We start from the raw sequence: 23,247 nt of genomic DNA on the forward strand, positions 1-23,247 counted from the left end.
ATAATCAGAGTCAGTGGTCAGTAGTTATTTTTTTAAAGAACAGCATTTTAAAAGATTATTTTAACCTTAGAATAATTGCTTTCTATAAACATAGCATGAATCTAATTTCATAATCTGCTGCATGTTATGTTTATAGAAATTTTAATTAATCTAAACACAAAGTCTTTGGGTCTGTCCTATCTTGCTACAGTACAAAGCACATTAGTACATTCTTGGATAGAATTGGATAGAAAATTCTCTGTTTATTTTCTTTCACTTGTCTTATTTTATCTTGGGGTATTGCATACATCTTTGTGAGTCAGCTAAACTATGTTCTGAAAGAAGGTGAGAGATAGGACTAGCTGTATTTCCTAAGCTAAGAATTCCTAAGCCTAGCTGGGGAAGGTGACTGCACCCACCTTTAAACACGGGGCTTGTAACTCAGCTCACACCTGACCAAGCAAGTAGTAAAGAGAGCTCACTAAAATACCAATTAGGCTAAAAGCAGGCGGTAAAGAAATAGTCAATCATTTATTGCCTGAGAGCACAGGGGGAGGGATAAAGATCTGGATAAAATCCCAGGCATTCGAGCTGGCAGTGGCAACCTGCTTGTATGGGAGCTCTGTTTCACTCTATTAAATCTTGCAACTGCACACTCTTCTGGTCCGCGTTTATTCCGACTCAAACTGAGTTTTCGCTCACCATCCACCACTGGTGATCGCCGCTGTCGCAGACCCGCTGCTGACTTCTACCCCTCTGGATCCAGCGAGGTGTCTGCTGTGCTTCTAATCTAGCAAGGTGCCCATTGCCCGCTCCCCATCGGGCTAGAGGCTCACCATTGTTTCTGCGCTGCTAAGTGCCCGGGTTTGTCCTAATTGAGCTGAACACTAGTCGCTGGGTTCCACAGTTCTCTTCCATGACCCATGGCTTCTTTTTTTTTTTTTTTTTTTTTTTTTTTTTTTTTTGAGACGGAGTCTCGCTCTGTCACCCAGGCTGGAGTGCAGTGGCGCGATCTCGGCTCACTGCAAGCTCCGCCTCCCGGGTTTACGCCATTCTCCTGCCTCAGCCTCCCGAGTAGCTGGGACTACAGGCGCCCGCCATCTCGCCCGGCTAATTTTTTGTATTTTTTTAGTAGAGACGGGGTTTCACCGTGTTAGCCAGGATGGTCTCGATCTCCTGACCTCGTGATCCACCCGTCTCGGCCTCCCAAAGTGCTGGGATTACAGGCTTGAGCCACCGCGCCCGGCCGACCCATGGCTTCTAATAGAGCTATAACACCCACGGCATGGCCCATAGTTCCATTCCTTGGAATTTGTGAGGCCAAGAACCCCAGGTGAGAGAACACAAGGCTTGCCACCATCTTGGGAGCGGCCTGCCACCATCTTGGGAGCGGCCTGCCACCATCTTGGGAGCTCTAAGAACAAAGACCCACCAGTAACAAAGGTAGAGTATAAACAAAGAAATGAAAATAACTTTTTCTATCTCAATACTTATTCTTTCTGTCATATTTTTTTCTGATAATGATTACACGTACCTTGGATTGTTTGCAAAGGTAGCGACAAAGTTCTCCAATATACTGAAACACAGTCACATCATACTTCTTGCAGTCATTCCAAAACTGGCTTGCTGAGAATTTCTTCTTTAACACACAAGTGGCACCTATAAGAAAAGACAAAAACAGGCACTAGGGAAAAACATTCAAGAGCAGAATGAACATAAAACATAAATTATGTTTGTCTAGAACATGTTTGCTCATTTTAAAACTTTAATAACTCGTCATCAGTAATTTGTATCAAACTCATTTGGAAACACTGATTTTATTGTCCAAAAACTCTTTTAAAAATATTGTAATTCTATATTTTTTAATTCTATTTTTTATTCTCTATTTTTGTAATTCTATATGCTTTTTGCAATACACAGGACAAAAGCAACAGTCAAAATAAGTAAAAGAGTTAAAGTATTAGAGCATCGCTATTGATAAGAGTCATCCTTCTTCATAGAAGCCAAGAATATTCACTTACTTTTGAACTTGAATGTCTACATATTATTCATTTTTAAAACTTTAAAGCAGTCTCAACATATCTTGAAGTCAACTGTTAGTAAGGTTGAATTTGCAAGATAGTGCTAACAAAAAAGTTCTTAAATGACTGCAAAACCTAGTTTTCACAACAATGTATGTCCAGTGAAGATTTTAATGTCTTGACCTTCATCTTTATTTATGGTGGATACTGATAATATTCTAAATATTCTATTCTAAAAATTACAGCATTTTAGACAAATACAAGTAGCAAATGATCTCCACTGTTTGTATATTATGTGATGTCTAAAAACTGACATAATCTTGCATGTTTATGAATGGAATCTACTGAGTCACGAGTTCTACCAACTAATTTATTGAGTGTCTATGGCAGATTGTTTGCAAAGATGGCCTCAGCAATTTCTTCATGGCTCTTACTTTTGCAATGTAAATTTGCTCCTTCTCCCTTCAAGAGGTGGCTTCTATTTCTCCTGGAATCTTGAATCTAGGCTGGCCCATGACTTGCTCTGATCAATGGAATGAAAGTGAAATAACCTATATGACTTTCAAGACTAGGCGTTAGATTCATGCAGCTTCCATACTCACTCCCTTGGAACATTTCTACTGCCATTTGAGGAATCTGGGGGTAGATTGTTTGAGGGTGAGTGACCACAAGGAGGGAGAAGCCCAGCCAATAGCCAGCTCCAACTACATGGCCAAATCCTCAGAAAACTGTTCTTTTCACCTCAGGAAAACACTGAATATGCCATAAAACTGTGTGGTTTTTTAAAACAAATATTGTGTTATAATAAAATAATATGCATATAATCACTCTAAATTCTACTGATAAAGCTTCAAATGTTAATAAACACTTGTTCTAATTATTAGGCATTTTGAAAACTTATCAAAAAGGAAATAAAGCCTTACCCAACTCAACACATCCAGAAATTCCCAGGATAGCTGCTGAACTATGATACAGAGGAAGGGTTATATAAACAATGTCATCAGCAGTACAACCAAAAGCCCACAGGACAGCAGAACCCCTTAAAACCTGCAGCTGACTAATCACAGCTGCTTTTGGTAGACCTGGAAGAAAAGAAAAGAATGGGAAACATATATACATATACATATACATATGTATACATATTCATATAACTAGAAAGGAAGTAATAGAAAGGAAGACGATGCTGATAACAACTACACTAGCAATTGACACAAAATATATCATAGTCTATCTGCTTTGTAAAAGAGGCCATTATGGCTTTAGCAACGCTCCTTTGACAGGTTGCTAAGTAGGACTGTATCTCAAACACTATGTAATTTTATAGTTGGCCTTTCTGGATAGATCTAAGATTCCAGAAATTAATTACAGTGGTAGCGCACATTTGGTTTCAGTAGCTGTCTGATAAAGAGTATTTGGGAGGTAAGTTTTTGTGAGTCCTCATGTGTCTGAATATATCTTTTTTTTCCACCCATACACTTGAATGGCTGCTTGTAAAGAATTGTAGATAAGAAATTACTTTTATGCAGGACTTTGATGGCATTGTTCTGTAATCTTCTGACTTCCATTATATATGTTGAGCAATTATCAGTCTTTCTGATTTCTTATGCTTTGGATGCAACATGGTATTTCTATTATTTCATTTTTGCAATCTTCTATTAGTTTTCAGTAGTCTATAATATCATGATGACTTGTACCAGGACCAGTCTCATCTATCCATTTCGCTGGGAAATTTGTAGACCTTTTCAGTCTAACAACTCAGGTCTTATAGGTCTAGATAGTTTTGAATTTGAAAAAAAAAAAATTCATACCCCCTTCTTCTCGTTCCTTCATTATTTCTGGGTTTTTTTTTCCCCCATTGCTTTTTTTTGTTACATTTATTTGTGTGTTCATCTTTTCATCTTTAGAACTCTTGATTTTTTTAAAATAGCCCTCCTGGACAGAATCACTAATTTCCTAATCTTGTCTATCCTATTTTTCTTCTCTTACCTTTTGCTTTACTTTTTGAGAGATTTATTTTCCAACACTTGTGTTCTCTGAATATTCCTCTTTTTGTAGTATGCTATTTTTATATTATTGACCCTTTTTGTCCCCATCTTTCAGAATATTAGCAATAACAATTTTTTGAAAATTTCTCCTCTCTATCTTGTCAGTTTTCTTTGACATCCTTTTTATCTTTGGTTTGTATTGGTCTCAATCCAATCTAGAATATATTCAGGAGGATTTTTTCAAATATCTGGAGACTATTGACTATCAGTTTATGTTTAAAAGTGCAGACACAAAAACACAAAATAAACAAGCAAAATATTAACTAGAATCTCTGTGCCTGAAGAACACGTATTTACTAGTTGGTTTCACTGTCCAGAACATTCTGTTGGGGGAATCCATCATGATCAGTGTCTTTCAATTTTTACATGTGGGCTATTCAGATTCCTCAGACAAGAATCTTAATGATTAAAACAGTCAAGTATTAAAAGAAGTTACATATATTAAAGAGAACATATATATATATATATATATAATATATATGTATACACATATACATATACACATATTTACAGAGAGGGAGACTTTCTCTTATATCCCCTACTTTTTAAACCCCTGTTCTTCCTGGTATTTTCAGAAGTTCATCTTTTCCAGAGAATACGCTTCAGGACTTCTATCAGGCTGGAAGAAGCAATCCAGGACTACAGTTCCTTCTTAAACAAACTTCCCATAAAATTTCCACATTTATTTTCTACTCTTTGAGGTACCTGGTACCCAATTTCTGAGCCTTTCTGGGGTTTGGTGGGGGCAAATGAGTTTTCTTCAAGACTTTACCATAAGCTTCAGCTTCTTGGGTCTGTGGTGTCTGCCACCACACTCAGTCATCATCTCCCTTTCTAAAATTTTGTAGCTGTCATCTCTAGTTCCATTCTTTTGTCCTAAGGGACTGTGTATCTGCTCAATCTGCCAACTTCTAGACCTGTAATTATTCAGTAGATCTGATTAGGTAGCCGGAAGAATCTCAGAGAGAAGCTCCCTGAGTCTGGACAGAGTAGCCACATACATATTTAGCAGTTTTCAGTTCATTTATCAAAACTGTTCTAATCATAGTAAAAAAAAAAAAAATCCTATTCTCCAGTCTAAAAGGGATTACAATTAGGAACTGAATAGATTTTTAAAATGTAAGAAAAATTTTACTATGCAATAGTTGCTCACAACCTATGCACAAGAAATAAGTAACAGAATACTCTTAATATGTCTAAGTCAAATCACCGATCATCTTCAAACTAATAATGAAAGCCCATTTAGGCTACCATTAATACCACTCAGTATTTCCTAGAAATCAATTAAGTTTAACATATCTTTTGAATTCTCTTTCTCTTCTTTCTTAAGACTGAGTCTCACTCTGTTGCCCAGGCTGGAGTGCAGTGGTGCAATCAGCTCACTGTAATCCTGAACTTCTGGGATAGAATGATTCTCCTGCCTCAGCCTCCTGAGTAGCTGGTATTACAGGTGTATGCCACCACACCTGGCTATTTTTTAAAAATTTTTTGTAGATATGGGGGTCTCACTATGTTGCCCAGGCTGGTCTCAAACTCTTGGCCTCGAGTAATCCCCCTGCCTTGGCCTCCAAAGTATATGATTATAGGTGTGAGTCACTGTGCCAGGCCCTTTGAATTCTCAGGCAGTTTTACTATTCTTTGTTATTGCTATTATTTACTTAAAATAAAGTTTATTTACTTGATTTCATTTTTTATCTTAGTTCGAACTTGCAATGCCTTTAAGATTTCCTGTTTGCCATATAATTCAATTACCCTAACCAAAATCAGGAGAGCCAGTGACAGGTGATTAAATTGCAGGTATACCTGGATTATGCTTAGGATTTAACAATTTACACGAGAATATAGAAAACTGTTTTCAAGTGTATTAAAACACTTTTTAAATCCAAAAGAATCAGTAGAAACTATTTAAACTAATTTCTTCATTTTAGATATCACAAATTTGAGGATCAGAGAAGCTAACAAAGATCTTGCCCAAAAAGTCAAGTATCATACACTGAGCAAAGAGACTAGATCAGGGTGTTCGGACACTCCCGTGCCCTTTGTACTACCAAACTTTAAGAAAATATTGTCAAATGGGACAAACGCCAAATGAACAAGATGACTTTTCAAGTAGAAGTTAAAATAATTAACTTTCCATTCAAGTTGGAAAGTTCTAGCATCTGAGATCCTTACATCTTCTTGCAAGCATGCGTTCTCAGATGGTTGGTCACTACCCATGGTAGAAATTTGCCCAACACCATTGCTTTGCAAATTTGTCACATTCATTTTAGCCTTCAGAAGAATTGGATCATACCTGTTGTTCCAGAGGTAAAAATGTAAAGACAAGTAGACTTGAGGAGTGAGACAACATGGCGGCTGCGTGGCACGGGCTCATCAGATGAGGTGCTCAGTTTTTCTTTGAGTGAAATTATGCCTTGTGGAACTGAATCGTTCATCCCCCAAACACTGATATTTTCTGAGAGGCTTGGAAGGATTTCTTCTACAGTTCCAAGCAAATCTAAAAGCCAAAGGGTTGGGAAGAGGTAAGCAAACCTTAAATCTCAAACCATTCACTTTGGAGTTGTTTTGTGTATTTAAACAGGGATCAAATGTAAATAAAATGCTGATTTCTTTCTCATGTTGGATAAGTAATATCACAGCCATTTTATGGTTCTGTTTCAACAGGACCAACTGAAAGGGAAATTTAGTTATTGCCTGACAGACCAATGCAAGCAGTCCAATTCAGACTGAATTTAAGAGACTCTATTATTCAAATTATGGGTTTTCCCCTGCCAATTTTTAAATAAAACTATTTAAAACTCTGTCTGAATCTAAATTCAGGATACTGCACTGAACATTTTCCTTGAAGTACAACTCGGTAGCTAGTTATTCCAAAAAGCTGTCTGTAGGTTACTCTTCAGTTTCACTGTAATGCAAAACATTTGGGGGAATCTCCTGATGGCTCTGAAATTACAAGATCATTGTGGTTTAGAAATCATTCCAAAGCCAAAAGTTAAGTGAGTGGGTACTCCAAAATGGGGGAGGCTGGGAGAGAGAGGCGAAGATTGAGAAATCACCTACTGGGTACAATGTTTACAATTCACACTTTGGGTGATGGGCACATCAGAAGCCCAAATCTCACCATTTAGAAATATATCACCTGACTTCAAACTATACTAGAAGGTTACAGTAACCAAAACAGCATGGTACTGGTACCAAAACAGAGATATAGACCAATGGAACACAACAGAGTCCTCAGAAATAATACCACACATCTACAGCCATCTGATCTTTGACAAACCTGAGAAAAACAAGAAATGGGGAAAGGATTCCCTATTTAATAAATGGTGCTGGGAAAATTGGCTAGCCATTAAGTAGAAAGCTGAAACTGGATCCTTTCCTTACTCCTTATACGAAAATTAATTCAAGATGGATTAGAGACTCAAATGTTAGACCTAATACCATAAAAACCCTAGAAGAAAACCTAGGCAGTACCATTCAGGACATAGGCATGGGCAAGGACTTCATGTCTAAAACACCAAAAGCAACGGCAACAAAAGCCAAAATTGACAAATGGGATCTCATTAAACTAAAGAGCTTCTGCACAGCAAAAGAAACTACCATCAGAGTGAACAGGCAACCTACAGAATGGGAGAAAATTTTTGCAACCTACTCATCTGACAAAGGGCTAATATCCAGAACCTACAAAGAACTCAAACAAATTTACAAGAAAAAAGCAAACAACCCCATCAAAAAGTGGGCAAAGGATATGAACAGACATTTCTCAAAAGAAGACAGTCATACAGCCAACAGACACATGAAAAAATGCTCATCATCACTGGCTATCAGAGAAATGCAAATCAAAACCATAATGAAATACGATCTCACACCAGTTAGAATGGCAATCATTAAAAAGTCAGGAAACAACAGGTGCTGGAGAGGAGGTGGAGAAATAGGAACACTTTTACACTGTTGGTGGGATTGTAAACTAGTTCAACCATTATGGAAAACAGTATGGCGATTCCTCAAGGATCTAGAACTAGAAGTACCATATGACCCAGCCATCCCATTACTGGGTATATACCCAAAGGATTATAAATCATGCTGCTATGAAGACACATGCACACGTATGTTTATTGAGGCACTATTCACAATAGCAACGACTTGGAATCAACCCAAATGTCCATCTGTGACAGACTGGTTTAAGAAAATGTGGCACATATACACCATGGAATACTATGCAGCCATAAAAAAGGATGAGTTTCTGTCCTTTGTAGGGACATGGATGCAGCTGGAAACCATCATTCTTAGCAAACTATCACAAGAACAGAAAACCAAACACTGCATGTTCTCACTCATATGTGGGAACTGAACAATGAGATCACTTGGACTCGGGAAGGGGAACATCACACACCAGGGCCTATCATGGGGAGGGGGTAGGGGGGAGGGATTGCATTGGGAGTTATACCTGATGTAAATGATGAGTTGATGGGTGCAGCACACCAACATGGCACAAGTATACATATGTAACAAACCTGCACGTTATGCACATGTACCCTAGAACTTAAAGTATAATAATAATAAAAAAAGAAATATATCTATTTAATAATCCTGCACATGTACCTTTGAATCCATAAAAATAAAAACTAAAATTAAAATTAAAAGCAATTAATTTGTACTAGGTACAGGTCAAACAATTTTAAGTTAAGTGAGGAGATTTAGAGATTTTCTCTGGATCACGTTAATTAAAGATAAAAGCCTTTGAAAGCAAAAGCGGCAAAAGAATGCCTTCCAGAAAAGGCAGTGAGACCCATGGTGCAAGGGAGGGTGTGACTGGCAGGCAAGAGTGGACCCTCCATCAGCAGCTGTAGGATGCAATGCCTGGGCAAAACCAAAGTCGACCAGATAAGAAGGAAGAGTAGAAAAGCCTAAAGAATTGGTGTCTTCAGGCCTGAAGGACTTAAGAATCCTGGCAAGGTCAAGGGCCTGGGTAGCAATTCAAGGTTCGGAAAGAAAAAGGGTCAAGTTTCTTAGGAAGGATCTGCTACAAGGATAACAAAGGAGCAGCTGTTGAGGTGAGACTATGTTGAGTTAATCTGTGAAACTGAACCAGACCTTCTTGATTTGCCCATTAACCCAGGAAAAAAATATCATCTGTTCAAGAGGGGAGTAGTGGTGGAAAACAAGAGAGACAGAAGGTGGGAATGGGTCCTTGATAAGGAAATAATTAAGCACTGAGGTACCCAACACTCTATGGGATACAAAAGAAACAATGTCATCATTCCTATACAGCCTTTTGTGTAAGCAAGTGAAGCATCATTTTTTTCTCCAGAGAGGCATGCAATTATTTATATTATTTAAATTCTTTTTAAATTAACCACTCCCTTACTTTAGCATGGATCTCTGACATGAAGTTCAACTTTTATATTCTACATGGCAACTCTGATTTTATTTCCTTATTTCTATAATATGCTATACATTCAGAAGGTCCAAGGGATTTCTGAGTGCTATATAGGTTATCTTAAAATCTATATTAATATCCTTGGGGATATTAAACAGTAGTACCCCACTGGCCTTTTGGAGGTAATGCAAGGAAAGTCAAACATTACTGGCAACTACCAGAAGTAAGAGACAAGAAAAAAATCTTGGATACTTCTGTGGGATCTTGACCCTGCTGACACCTTTATTTTGGACGTCTAGCCCCCAGAACTGTGAGAAAATAAATTTCACTTGTTTTAAGTCACCAAGTTTGTGATACGTCATTATAGCAGCCTTAGGAAACTCATACATCAAGCTCACAAGTTGGTGGATGGTAGAATTAGTAATCTAACCATAGGCTAATTAACTCTAAAACTATAAAATTACCTCATAAAAGAAATAAATGGAGAAAAAGAAAAAATAATGGTGCTAAATGTAAAACAGATCCAGATCAGCCAGGCCTGGTGGCTCATGCCTGTAATTCTAGTTCTTTGGGAGGCCGAGGCAGGTGGATCACCTGAGGTCAGGAGTTCGAGACCAGCCTGGCCAACATGGTGAAACCCCATCTCTACTAAGAATACAAACAAATTAGCCAGGCATGCTGGTGGGTGCCTGTAATCCCATCTACTTAGGAGACTGAGGCAGGAGAATGACTTGAACCCAAGAGGAGGAGGTTCCAGTGAGCTGAGATCGCGCCATTGTACTTCAGCCTGTGCAACAAGAGCAAAACTCTGTCTCAAAAAAAAAAAAAAGACCCAGATCAGAATGCTCAAGTTCTGTATATGAAAATATGGACCTTTACACCTAAAGCAACTATATATTTTCCTAATTTTTAAGGAAAATTTTAAAAATAATCACAAGATATATTCTGCTTTGAGTTTGAATTCAGAGTTCTGCATTACACATTTCGTTGGAAACATAAATCAGTATCTGGTTCCCTCAAAATGCCAACTGTCATTGGGTTAGTTCTACTACAATGCAATACATTGGGGGAAAACTCTTGATTTACTGTCATGAAATCTGTAACCCAGATTGATCACAAAGAAGCAGCAAGAGAAATATGTCAAGTGGGACTAAGCAGTTTATAAATAAAACCTGTATGAAAGTAGAAGGCAACACAGAAATAATGAAGTTGATATGTAGCAGAAAGTGGGGTTCATAGCCTGAAGATGTCTTATTAATTTTTATTTCTATAACAAAGCTAAGTAAAATGTAAGAATCCAGGAAAATGCCTAGTTCTACTTAACACACCTATCATGCTGCTGTATACAGATTGCTTTGGCAAGATGTGAAAAACCACCAAGGATGATGGGAGGAGTGACAAGGCAGAAATATGAAAATAAGCAAAGTGTCTAGACTTTATTTTTTAATGTTAGTTCTAGATTTTGTTGTAATGACTTTTTCTCAGGTATTGAACTTGTAAGTACAAATCTCTGAACTGACTCATTTTATTACTTTAGTTTCAAAAAATCTCATCTGGAATGAGAAATTTCCAGCACAAACTTTTATATGTTCTTACTGATATATATGTCTAAATTGGGAAAATAAGTGCCGAGAAAGTTAAAATATGATTAAGTGTGGTTCCAAATCTTTGTTGGAATTGTAGAGCCCAAAGAAACGAAGTATTTACCAAGAGTGATACTTTTTACAGCAAGAAAAAAGGAAGTAAGAAGGTTCCTAGGAATCAGAGGAGATACAATGTCATTTCTTTCATAAGTTAAAATTAATTTTATTTAGGTGAAATGCTTAGAATTCTCAAACAGAATTTAGTGTAACCAAATTATTTCTTCAAGAGTGGTAGGAAATGTGGGTGAGGATAGAGAAAGCTAAAATAAAACTTTGAAAAGTCATGTAGGGGATAAAAAATCATTATCACTGCCAGTCTTTCTTAATAAAATGAAATCTTGGCCAGGCATGATGGCTCATGCCTATAATCCCAGTACCTTGGGAGGCTGAGGCAGGTGGATCACCTGAGATCAGGAGTTGAAGAACAGCCTGGCCAACATGGTGAAACCCTGTCTCTACCAAAATTACAAAAATTAGCTGGATGTGGTGCTGGGCACCTGTAATCCCAGCTACTAGGGAGACTGAGGCAGGAGAACCGCTTGAGCCTGGGAGGCAGAGGTTGCATTGAGCCAAGATCATGCCACTGCACTCCAGCTTAGGGGACAGAGTGAGACTGCGTCTTAAAATATATATTTCATGTCCTTTAACAGTAAATTCTGAATATTGTCTTGACACAAAATAGCATTTGTTTAAATACTTTAAGGAAATGACTTTGTCTCATGAGGATTAATGCTTCAGTGAAATGTATTACCATTGATACCTGTAGAATTGTAAGCATCTCAAAAGAATGATGTATGTTCTCCTCCATCCTTCTGTTCACTCTACCTGGCCACATACCATAGGTGCTAGATAGATCACTGGTTACAGAAACTGAACTTTGTACCATTTTGATCGTACACTACTGCAAGAAAATGAGTCAGCTGGATTTTCTGTTTTTTTTTTTTTTTTTTTTGTGATGGAGTCTCCCTCTGTGCTCCAAACTCGAGTGCAGTGCCACAATCTCGGCTCACTACAACCTCTGCTGCCCAAGTTCAAGCAATTCTCCTGCCTCAGCCTCCTAAGTAGCTGGGATTACAGGTGCCTGCCACCACACCTTGCTAAATTTTGTATTTTTAGTAGAGACGGGGTTTTCACAATGTTGGCCAGGCTGATCTCGAGCTCCTGACTTCAGGTGATTCATCCACCTTGGCTCCCAAAGTGCTGGGATTATAGACATGAGCCACTGCGCCCAGCCCGACAGCTGGATTTTCTATGACCTTTAACAAAGTCTACATTGTAGGCATAATTTCTGTTTTCAAAGAAGCATGTTCATTCAAAACTTACGTATTTTTTTCCTCCCACATGCAGTGTACTTTATTAGGTGGGGTTGCAAGTACAAAAATGTTAATTATAATCCCTGTATAAAATCCTTTAGCATTTATTTTACAAACTGATTTCTTGTTTCTTCATCAACATTAGATCTTATTCACATCTTTAAGACTGCAAAATATATGGGTAAACATTTTATATATCCCTCTAATATGCCATTAGTATGAGTTATATTATTTATGCTGCACTAAAAACTATATTATTCTACATAAAACAAGCTAATACTTTCAAAGATATGGGATGGGAATTGATTGATTATAGCTGTTAATACATTGGTAAGCATTTCAACTTTAAACTTTTAGGCACTAATAAACCTAATATGAAATTGAGCTACAAATGGTTAACTTTAGCTTTCCATACTGCAAAGCAACATTAGAATTCAAAGTGAAATTAGAGATCTTGCCACATGCTTATAGTTACCATCCTATTGTGTAGAGCAGTTCAACAGGCTTGTCACATGATGCACGGGTAGCTATGGTTTCTAAGAAAATTGATGCTTAAATGAACAATGTCTTCAAACAATTAATATTGAGCTATAGATATTAATACTTCATATAAGGTCCAAAAATTCACTTTATCATGACTAATATGTCAGCTATTTATACAAATATTAGTTTATTAATAATCATACTAACTCTAGGGAGTATGTTTTATCTTCATTTTAAGGAGACTGAATATAAGGAATTTGAAGGCAATTGAACATTAGAAAAAACTGACTGACCTGCGTAAGTTAATACATGATAGAGTTTGTGTTTTCATTCAAATATACTAGACTTTGAAATCTATCCTGTTAACTTTAAGACCTATACTATGACATTGCCATTCATTACATGTATCTTTAAAATCAGTTATCTAAACATGATTTATTAAGTAATTCTTCTCTTTTCCATTGGTAACTCAGGCTGTTCCACTCAATTCTCTGTCTAGTTTTGTGATATTATAATTTTCAATAAGTATAGCTTTAAAATATCTTTATAGAGCTGGTAGTATTAGTAATTTCTCATTAAACATTATTTCAAAAAATTATTTCCCTATTTCACCCATTTTTCAACACAAAGTTTGCAATTAGGTTGTCAAAAACCCATTGTTCTGATACAGTTTAGAAGTTAAGCTATTTGACTTGTTTTTCCTGTTAGTGGATATTATATGTGCTTTAACAACAATACTAAAAGAACGCTGGAGAAAATGGCTTATTTGACTTAGTTTTCAAACTGTATCATTTGTGAAGTTAAAAATAATTTTAGATTGCTTTTGCTATATCATATCTTTCCTCTTGATATAAAATAAAAACTAATAATAGTGTTAGAAAAATATATCAAAATACATATTTGGACAGCTTGCAATACACTGCTGTTGAAATCAACATCTGAAAGTCATGTTAACCTGATTAAATAATTTTATTTGAACACAAGCTGATTAAACTTCTATTCCTCTTGGATTTTTCATGTATTGCTTGCCAAGATAATTTAAAGATTTGTGAATCAAATTGCTTATGCATCAATCATGTTATATTCAGTTCTGACAAATATAAATTATTTTTCCTTAAAAATATAAGGATTCAACATGAAGTGTTGGCTTTATTATTTGTTTATGGGAGCAGGAACTGGAACCTGTGAGAAAGGAGTGAAGAACAAGAAAAGTTAACACCTGGAATACAGGAAAATTGCCCAAGAATGGGTTCCAACTTACACTGTGGACCCCACCGGCTTAAAAACAAAAACATACAGTTTCAGGAAAACACTGGAATTCTGGATTGATTCCCTAGAGTATAGGATTTTTAGCCAGAGAGTCTGGATTCAAACAGCACTTCTGACACTTGCTAGTTGTGTGACCTTGGACAAGTCGCTTCATTTATCTGAGTCTCCCTCTCCTCTTTTGAAAAGTGATTCCATACAACTTATACAGTTGTCGAGATAATTAAATGAAATATATAAACCATTCATTATGGTGCCTGACCCAGAATTAGTCCTCCTTAAATGGTGTCTGCAGGGGTTGTTGTTGTTATTACTACTACTGTTGGTTGTGATGATGATGATGATGATGATGATGACATACAATGAGCTCAAGCTCATTAAATAGAAAGTTGAAGGCTGAAAAGAGGAGATCATAGACCCTGGAAGGGAGAGAAACAGATTGGGAACCCAGGTCCTTAAATGGGAGAAGTGCTTCTAGTGATTCTGACGTGTTTTGTTTCCAAGTCAGACCATGCCCTTCCTCTTCCTACCCAAAATAACCAGGCAGGGTGAGCTGGGGCTCACTTAACATAGCAAAGTTCTCAAGGAGTGAGATATAAAATTGATGAATAACAGAAGCACAAATCTTTCTATTGCAATAACATATTTTTCTCTGACATGATTTAACTGGCCTGAATATATGCACACAAGTTTCTAAGTGGGTTTATGTGTTTTCACTCTCAGTTGTTCCCACATTTTTGAGGGGAGCAGATGGAATATTATTATAACATAATTTATACATTATATTATTATAACCAAAATTACACAAAAAAAGAAAAAGTCAAACACTTAATTTGATGGTATTTCGAACACATCACCTGTTGTCAATGAATAATTATTACTGAAATGGCACAGGAAGGCATATTGCATCTGGCTTGCTATTTTTCAGTAAGAAGGGGTGAAATTAGAAGAGTAAATGCAGACGAAAGCCATCTACAGACAGACTCATTAGTAAGTAAATGATATATATATATATGTTATATATAAATACATATATAAATATATAAATACACATAAAAATATATATATACACACACTATATATATTTAAAAGGCAGTGAATACTAAGGTAGTATTTCTGCAAGACTCGGACCCCATCAGGGCTATTTCCCTCATGACTTCTTAGTTATTAACAGTAGAATAACCCTCTTCTTTTTGGCCAGGGAAGAGCTAGTGACCTCACTCCAAACCTGCATCTGAGAGCATTCCAACCTTGGCCACTGAAGGTTGGGAAGTAGTTATGGATGTACTGCTACTGGAGAGGAAAAGAAAGCTGTTTAAAGTCAACTCACTAGAGTTGTGTAACACACTATGTGGGTTTCCCTCCATACAACAAATCTCAAATGAAGAGACCTGGGCAAAAGTGACTTCTTACTATGGGTGGCTGTCTCTGCCATTATGTAGTTAAAAATAATGATTGCATCCATTTGTTGAATATACTTTATGATTCTGGTATTCTGTAGGGTTCTTTACATTTAATTCACAAGACCCAATGATAATCATTGATCAAACCTATGTGATATAGCCTACTATACACCTAGGCTGTACGATATAGCCTACTGCTCTGCTCCTAGGCTACAAACCTGTACACCATATTACTGTGCTGAAAACATTGCAGGCAATTCTAACACAGTAATACGTGTTTGTGTATTTAAATATATCTGAACCTAGAAAAGGTACACTAAACATAGAGTATTACAATCTTATGGGACCGTCATCACATATGCATTCTATTGCTGGCTTTATAATGATTTTGCCTTCTATTTTTAAGTTATACCTCCTGGAACTATGTATTCAGGCATTTCCATGTAGCTTCAAATAATAGTATAGTTTGAAAGAGAACCTTAAACATATTGTTTTGGTACATTTTAGAAAAATTCTATTTTTCATAAGTTATATAGAACCAATTCCAAACAGGTTTCTTAGGCCATGCCAGATAATGTGCATTGTGATAGGTGAAGTTTCCATCATGGCTGGTATCTGATAACTGTCTTTAGGAATAAGCCAAAGGAAAAGGTTTCAGCTAAACCACCAGGCAAATGCTATTATTGTTATTGTCACTAGCAAAAATAAGTTGCCATCTACTCAAGGCTAACTAAAAGGTACTCTCAGTGGTTTGGGGAGACACAGGATTTTTACTTCTTATAAAGAGAAATCTGAAATGCTTCAAAATATGTTGAACCACAAAATAATATCAAATCTAAATTGAAAGAGTTCAGGGTAACTGAATATTTTTTTAAAGGTCTCTATTTATAATTATAATGATTTAACATGTGGTGTATTAAGAAAGGATGGAGAATAAAATATATATACTATATGCAAGTAAATCTGAAACCTTGTGGGTGCCTACTATGTCTAAAGCACTTTGTACCTTTTGGGAGTGATGATTAGTAACATTGACATCAACACAACAAGGAAATCCCAACCATATCACCACCCTCGAAACCAGTTACCAAATGAACAGTAGAGTGGACAACTTTTTGCAAAAATATGCAAAGTAAATTAAAAGTTAGCAAGTGTTCATGTGTATCTCATAGTTTTTATTATGCCATTCATTCACTCATTCATTCAGTTAATGAATATTTGTTGAATATCTCCTTTGTGATAAGTCCTGAAAATTTAGCAGTGAACAAAACAAATTTCCTCAGTTCAAGAATTTACAGCCTACCGCACAACTAGATGGAAACTGAACAACCTGCTCCTGAATGACTACTGGGTACATAACGAAATGAAGGCAGAAATAAAGATGTTCTTTGAAACCAATGAGAACAAAGACACAACATACCAGAATCTCTGGGACACATTTAAAGCAGTGTGTAGAGGGAAATTTATAGCACTAAATGCCCACAAGAGAAAGCAGGAAAGATCTAAAAATGACACCCTAACATCACAATTAAAAGAACTAGAGAAGCAAGAGCAAACACATTCAAAAGCTAGCAGAAGGCAAGAAATAACTAAGATCAGAGCAGAACAGAATGAGATAGAGACACAAAAAACTCTTCAAAAAATCAATGAATCCAGGAGCTGGTTTTTTGAAAAGATCAACAAAATTGATAGACAACTAGCAAGACTAATAAAGAAGAAAAGAAACAAGATTCAAATAGATGCAATGAAAAATGATAAAGTGGATATAACCACCAATCCCACAGAAACATAAACTACCATCAGAGAATACTATGAACACCTCTATGCAAATAAACTGGAAAATCTAGAAGAAATGGATAAATTCCTGGACACATATACCCTTCCAAGAGTGAACCAGGAAGAAGTTGAATCTCTGAATAGATCTATAACAGCCTCTGAAATTGACGCAATAATTAATAGCCTACCAACCAAAAAAAGTGCAGAACAAGATGGGTTCACAACCAAATTCTACCAGAGGTAGAAAGAGGAGTTGGTACCATTCCTTCTGAAACTATTCCAATCAATAGAAAAAGATGAAATCCTCCCTAACTCATGAGGCCAGCATCATCCTCATACCAAAGCATGGCAGAGACACAACAGAAAAAGAGAATTTTAGATCAATACCCCTGATGAACATCGATGCAAACATCCTCAATAAAATACTGGCAAACCTTATCCAGCAGCATATCAAAAAGCTTATCCAACATGATCAAGTTGGCTTCATCCCTTCGATGCAAGGCTGGTTCAACACATGCAAATCAATAAACTTAATCCATCATATAAACAGAACCGAAGACAAAAACCACATGAATATCTCAATAGATGCAGAAAGCCTTCAAAAAAATTAAACAGCCCTTCATGCTAAAAACTCTCAATAAATTAGGTATTAATGGGACATATCTCAAAATAGTAAGAACTATTTATGACAAACCCATAGCCAATATCATACTGAATGGGCAAAAACTGGAAGCATTCCCTTTGAAAACTGGCACAAGACAGGGATGCCCTCTCTCACCCCTCCTATTCAATGTAGTGTTGGAAATCCTGGTAAGGGCAATCAGGCAGGAGAAAGAAATAAAGGGTATTCAATTAGGAAAAGAGGAAGTCAAATTGTCCCTGTTTGAAGATGACATGATTGTATATTTAGAAAACCCCATCATCTCAGCCCAAAATCTCCTTAAGATGATAAGCAACTTCAGCAAAGTCTCAGGATACAAAATCAATGGGCAAAAATCACAAGCATTCCTATACACCAATAACAGACAAACAGAGAGCCAAATCATGAGTGAACTCCCATTCACAATTGTTTCAAAGAGAATAAAACACCTAGGAATTCAACTAACAAGGGATGTAAAGGACCCCTTCAAGGAGAACGACAAACCACTGCTCAATGAAATCAAAGAGGACACTAACAAATGGAAGGACATTCCATGCTCATGGATAGGAAGAATCAATATCGTGAAAATAGCCATACTGCCCAAGGTAATTTATAGATTCAATGCCATCCCTATCAAGCTACCAATGACTTTCATCACAGAATTGGATAAAACTACTTTAAAGTTCACATGGAGCCAAAAAAAAGCCCACATTGCCAAGACAATCCTGAGCAAAAAGAACAAAGCTGGAGGCATCACGCTGCCTGACTTCAAACTATAATACAGGGCTATAGCAACCAAAACAGCATGATATTAGTACCAAAACAGAGACATAGACCAATGGAACAGAACAGAGACCTCAGAAATAATACCACACATCTACCATCATCTGATCTTTGAAAACCCTGACAAAAACAAGAAGTGGGGAAAGGATTCCCTATTTAATTAATAGTGCTGGGAAAACTGGCTAGCCATATGTAGAAAGCTGAAACTGGATCTCTTCCTTACACCTTATACAAAAATTAACTCAAGGTGGATAAAGACTTAAATGTTAGACCTAAAACCATAAAAACCCTAGAAGAAAACCTAGGCAATACCATTCAGGACATAGGCATGGGTAAGGACTTCAGTACTAAAACACCAAAAGCAATGGCAACAAAAGCCAAAATTGACAAATGAGATCTAATTAAACTAAAGAGCTTCTGCACAGCAAAAGAAACTACCATCAGAGTGAACAGGCAACCTACAGAATGGGGGAAAATTTTTACAATCTACCCATCTGACAAACGGCTAATATCTAGAATCTACAAAGAACTTAAACAAATTTACAAGAAAAAAATCAAACAACTCCATCAAAAAGTGGCGAAGGATATGAACAGACATTTCTCAAATGAAGACATGTATGCAACCAACAGACCCATGAAAAAATGCTCATCATCCCTGGCCCTCAGAGAAATGCAAATCAAAACCACAATGAGATCCCATCTCACACCAGTTAGAATGGCTAAAAAGTCAGGAAACAGGTGCTGGAGAGGATGTGGAGAAACAGGAACACTTTTACACTGTTGGTGAGACTGTAAACTAGTTCAACCATTGTGGAAGACAGTGTGGTGATTCCTCAAGGATCTAGAAATAGAAATACCATTTGACCCAGCCATCCCATTACTGGGTATATACCCAAAGGATTCTAAATCATGCTGCTATAAAGACACATGCACACATATGTTTATTGCGGCACTATTCACAATAGCAAAGACTTGGAATCAACCCAAATGTCCATCAATGATAGACTGCATTGAAAAAATGTGGCACATGTACACCATGGAATACTATGCAGCCATTAAAAAGGATGAGTTCATGTCCTTTGTAGGGACATGGATGAAGCTGGAAACCATCATTCTAAGCAAACTATCACAAGGACAGAAAACCAAACACCGCATGTTCTCACTCATAGGTTGGAATTGAACAATGAGAACACTTGACCACAGAGTGGGGAGCATCACACATTGGGGCCTGTTATTGGGTTGGGGGCAGGGGGAGGGATAGCATTAGGAGATATACCTAATGTAAATGACGAGTTAATGGGTGCAGCACACCAACATCGCACATGTATACATATGTAATAAACCTGTACGTTGTGCACATGTACCCTATATATAAATAAGAAAAAGTAAACATTTGCCACTTTATCAGACCACAAGTTGAACTGAAAAGAACTAGGAAGAGTGATAGCCTTGAAGGGCTAGCCCATTTTCCGTATACTGCCTAACTCATTTTTGTTTGATATATAAATATTATATGATAAAGGTTATTTGAAAAGTTCTATACCTTAGAGATCACCAGCGTGTAAATATATTTTTCCATATTGTTCTGTGAGTTTAAAAACTTTATACAAGATATTGGTATGTATCTATTAATCTAAAATACTTAAATATTTTCATTATGATCCTTGCAATTGATCTTCCTCTTTCTGTACCTTCCTTCCCCATTGAAGAATCTGCATCTACCATGTAGATTACACCAAATAAGTATCATTTTTCATATTTCAATTCTATTTCATTAAGCAACCCATCTTCCTAGCTTCTTTACTAATTAGCCACTAAACCCCAGGCTTTTCTTTACAGTTAAGTGTAAATATGTGTAGTGTAAGATGTCCTAACTCCAAGGTAGGGGGAGGAGGAAGGGTAGAACTTAGTGAAAAAAAGAAAAAGATGCACGCATGGATCAGAAGAAGAAATAGAAAGGGTCCTCGAGTCTGCCAAGAGCCCACCTTCTGGCTCACAGGTGGGAGCACAACCTTGCTAGGCAAGTCCTAGCTTGCAGACACTACAAAATAGGAGCAGACATGAAGAAAGGAATTCATGTACTTTCCATTAAACATATCTCTTCTGCAAATGTAGTCATCCCTGATAAAGTACAATTAGAGGTAGGTAGGTGTGTCACAATGAAGTCAGATAACTTTCCTATCCATCATTTTGTCAGAGCTGATAAAATTTAGAACTGACCAAGTTCTCTCTGTGTGTTCGTGCACTCACTGAAGGTACCAATAGCAGTAAAACTGTCCCTGTCTCAAAATGGTAGGAAGCAGAGATTTCATAAAAGTTTTCTGAAACTGCGTGCCTGAAAGGAGGAGACAGGTGTTAAACTAGCATAGAATTGTAAAACTATTTTGTACTCTTAACATGCACACTTCACTCACCCAAAATATTAGTTATGAAGTATCCTAAAGAAAAAAAAAGGTAGGAAAGCAGGTGGGTTGCCATTCTGTATAAGCAGACCACACCCCATACTCTACCTGCGCCCACCACTAGGGCTCTAGGCCCACAGGTGCGGATGCAATTCAGGAGGGAGTTGGAGCGAATGTTGGAGTTGAGAAAGGCCACCACGCAGCCCAGCTTGGCGAGGCCGAACCACACGTGAACGAAGTCCGGCTCATTGCTCATCAGTAGAGCCACGGTGTCCCCCTTTTTCAGAGAGGAATGGTTCAGGAAAACATGGGCCACTCTGCTACTCCTTTTGTCTACATCCTGATAGGTGTAGATGTCACCCTCATAGATGATGAAAGGTTTCCGAGGTTGTCTTTTGGCATGACTCAAGAATTTATCCAGCACAGTCACCAGCTCCCCTCTCTTTTCGTACTTCTTCAGCCGAATTATAATGAGCACCACCTTCACCAGGAATAAGAAGTCATCCCAAAAGTAAGGGAACAGGAGTTTCTGCACGAAGTGCAGGACGACCATTCCAGCCCCTAGAACTGTTAGCCATGACAGAAGCATGAGGGCCACGGGGCCAGAAGGCAGCTCTGATCTCAGCCCCACCAGCGTCCTTCTCTTCCAGGCACAGCTCTCCGCGGAGACCGCCGGTCCTCACTACTCAGGGCTTACACCTGAAGTTCTTGTCAGCTTTTCCGGGGCGGGACGGGGTGGGGAGGAATCCTGAGAAACAGAATCAGAGCTTTGCACTGAAAAGGTCGCCCCAAGTGGTGCTGAAGATTAATCTTGGGTCACTGGGCGGCTGGAAAGCAGGGAGCCTCCGACTTCTGCGAGAAACCAACACAGCCACCCTTAGGGGTCTCGGAATCTACAACCTCAGCGCTGCGCCCTCGCCTCCCAACCGCGACAGCGGCCCGTGCTCTGCGGGTTCTCCAGGACTTTGCAACCCTCTTCTCTGTGAGGGCTGGGCCAGTCCTCCCTGATTCTGCGACCCTAAACAAACCTCACCACCCTCAGAAGAAGGTCCAGCGACAGAAGCTTTTCTCCTCTCAGGTAGTCTTTCCCGCGATCTTAAGCTGGAGGCTGAATTCCAGCCGAGAAAAGCTGGGGTGACGATGACTGAGAAGCGCAGTGATTTACAGTGTCTACGCACCAGAAACCGCGAGGGGCTCAAGACCACGCCTCGGCCGGTGGCCGCAGGGCCAGCGAGTTCCAGGACTCCTGAGCGCTGCCCGCGTCCAGCCACGCCCAGCCCCGCCCAGTCCCTCGGATGCAACGGGTTCCGGAGAACTGCTCCTAGGTGACCCAAGCGCCCACTCGAAGGGGCTGCCCCTACCTACCCCAGCCGCAGCTGGCACTCGAAGTGTCGTTAGGCTGGCCTAGTGTATCTCTCCTCCGAATCGCGGCAGTAGTGTTGCTTCCCTCCTTCGGCCTCCAGGCTCAGGGCCAACTACTTCCCCTGGAGTGCCTCAGCTGGAACTGCCTGGGCGCCTCCGCCAGCTGGTCCCTGGGCGCGCGTCTGGAGAAGTGTGTCGCGCCCACCTGCTCACACCCCAGGGAGGAGGCCCGCGACTGGCGTCTCTGGCGGGGAGGAATGTGACAGTCCCGTGGGGGGAAACCTAGGGATCTGGAAGGCTTGGGGTCACAGGAGAACCAGGGTTGCTGGAACTGGGCGGCGCGGGGGCCCTGGCGAAGCTGGTAAGGTAGAACAGTGTCGCACAAAAGGTCATCCATTGAACCAATTAATAACTAGAGAATGGAAAGAAAAGAACAAACACCAAAAAACTACAGAAAGAGCGAGCGAGCGGCAGGGAGGGAGGGAGGGAAGGAATATTTATGAACTGGACAGATCCAATAATTTTTGTAAGAAAGGAATATTTGGACACATCACAAAATTGTACTGTTCTTTACAAAAAGTATTTTTGGAAAGCATATTGATAGGTTGGTTTTTACATTTATATTAGGACTCTGTCGTTAGAGGGCCAAGACAGTGGATTTTACAAAATCTGGCAACAATATTGATTGAGAGCTTCAGTAGATATTCATATTTAAAAATAAAACGAAATTTATAATGCTATTTTCAGTCCT

General features: G+C 38.4%; 1 protein-coding gene across 5 annotated transcripts in view; it reads right to left on the minus strand.

Annotated features, from left to right (window-relative positions):
• The window catches only part of SLC27A6 (solute carrier family 27 member 6), a 72,439-nt gene extending 49,668 nt beyond the window's left edge, over positions 1-22,771 (minus strand). The window contains exons 1-5 of one of the 5 annotated variants that reach the window (XM_033181359.1): positions 22,500-22,771; positions 21,243-21,986; positions 6,339-6,542; positions 2,924-3,082; positions 1,514-1,638 (exon numbers count right to left, since the gene is read on the minus strand). In XM_033181359.1, the coding sequence (XP_033037250.1) occupies positions 1,514-1,638; positions 2,924-3,082; positions 6,339-6,542; positions 21,243-21,723 (969 nt within the window). In that variant the 5' untranslated portion in view covers positions 21,724-21,986; positions 22,500-22,771. Of the gene's footprint in view, positions 1-1,513; positions 1,639-2,923; positions 3,083-6,338; positions 6,543-21,242 lie in introns of all 5 variants that reach the window. The other 4 variants (XM_033181361.1, XM_033181360.1, XM_033181358.1 and 1 more) reach the window with 4 other exon arrangements.
• Between the last annotated feature and the right edge of the window lie 476 nt (positions 22,772-23,247).

Source organism: Trachypithecus francoisi, unplaced genomic scaffold (genome assembly GCF_009764315.1).
Source record: "Trachypithecus francoisi isolate TF-2019V2 unplaced genomic scaffold, Tfra_2.0 Lachesis_group2, whole genome shotgun sequence".
In the NCBI taxonomy this organism is placed as follows: Eukaryota; Metazoa; Chordata; class Mammalia; order Primates; family Cercopithecidae; genus Trachypithecus; species Trachypithecus francoisi.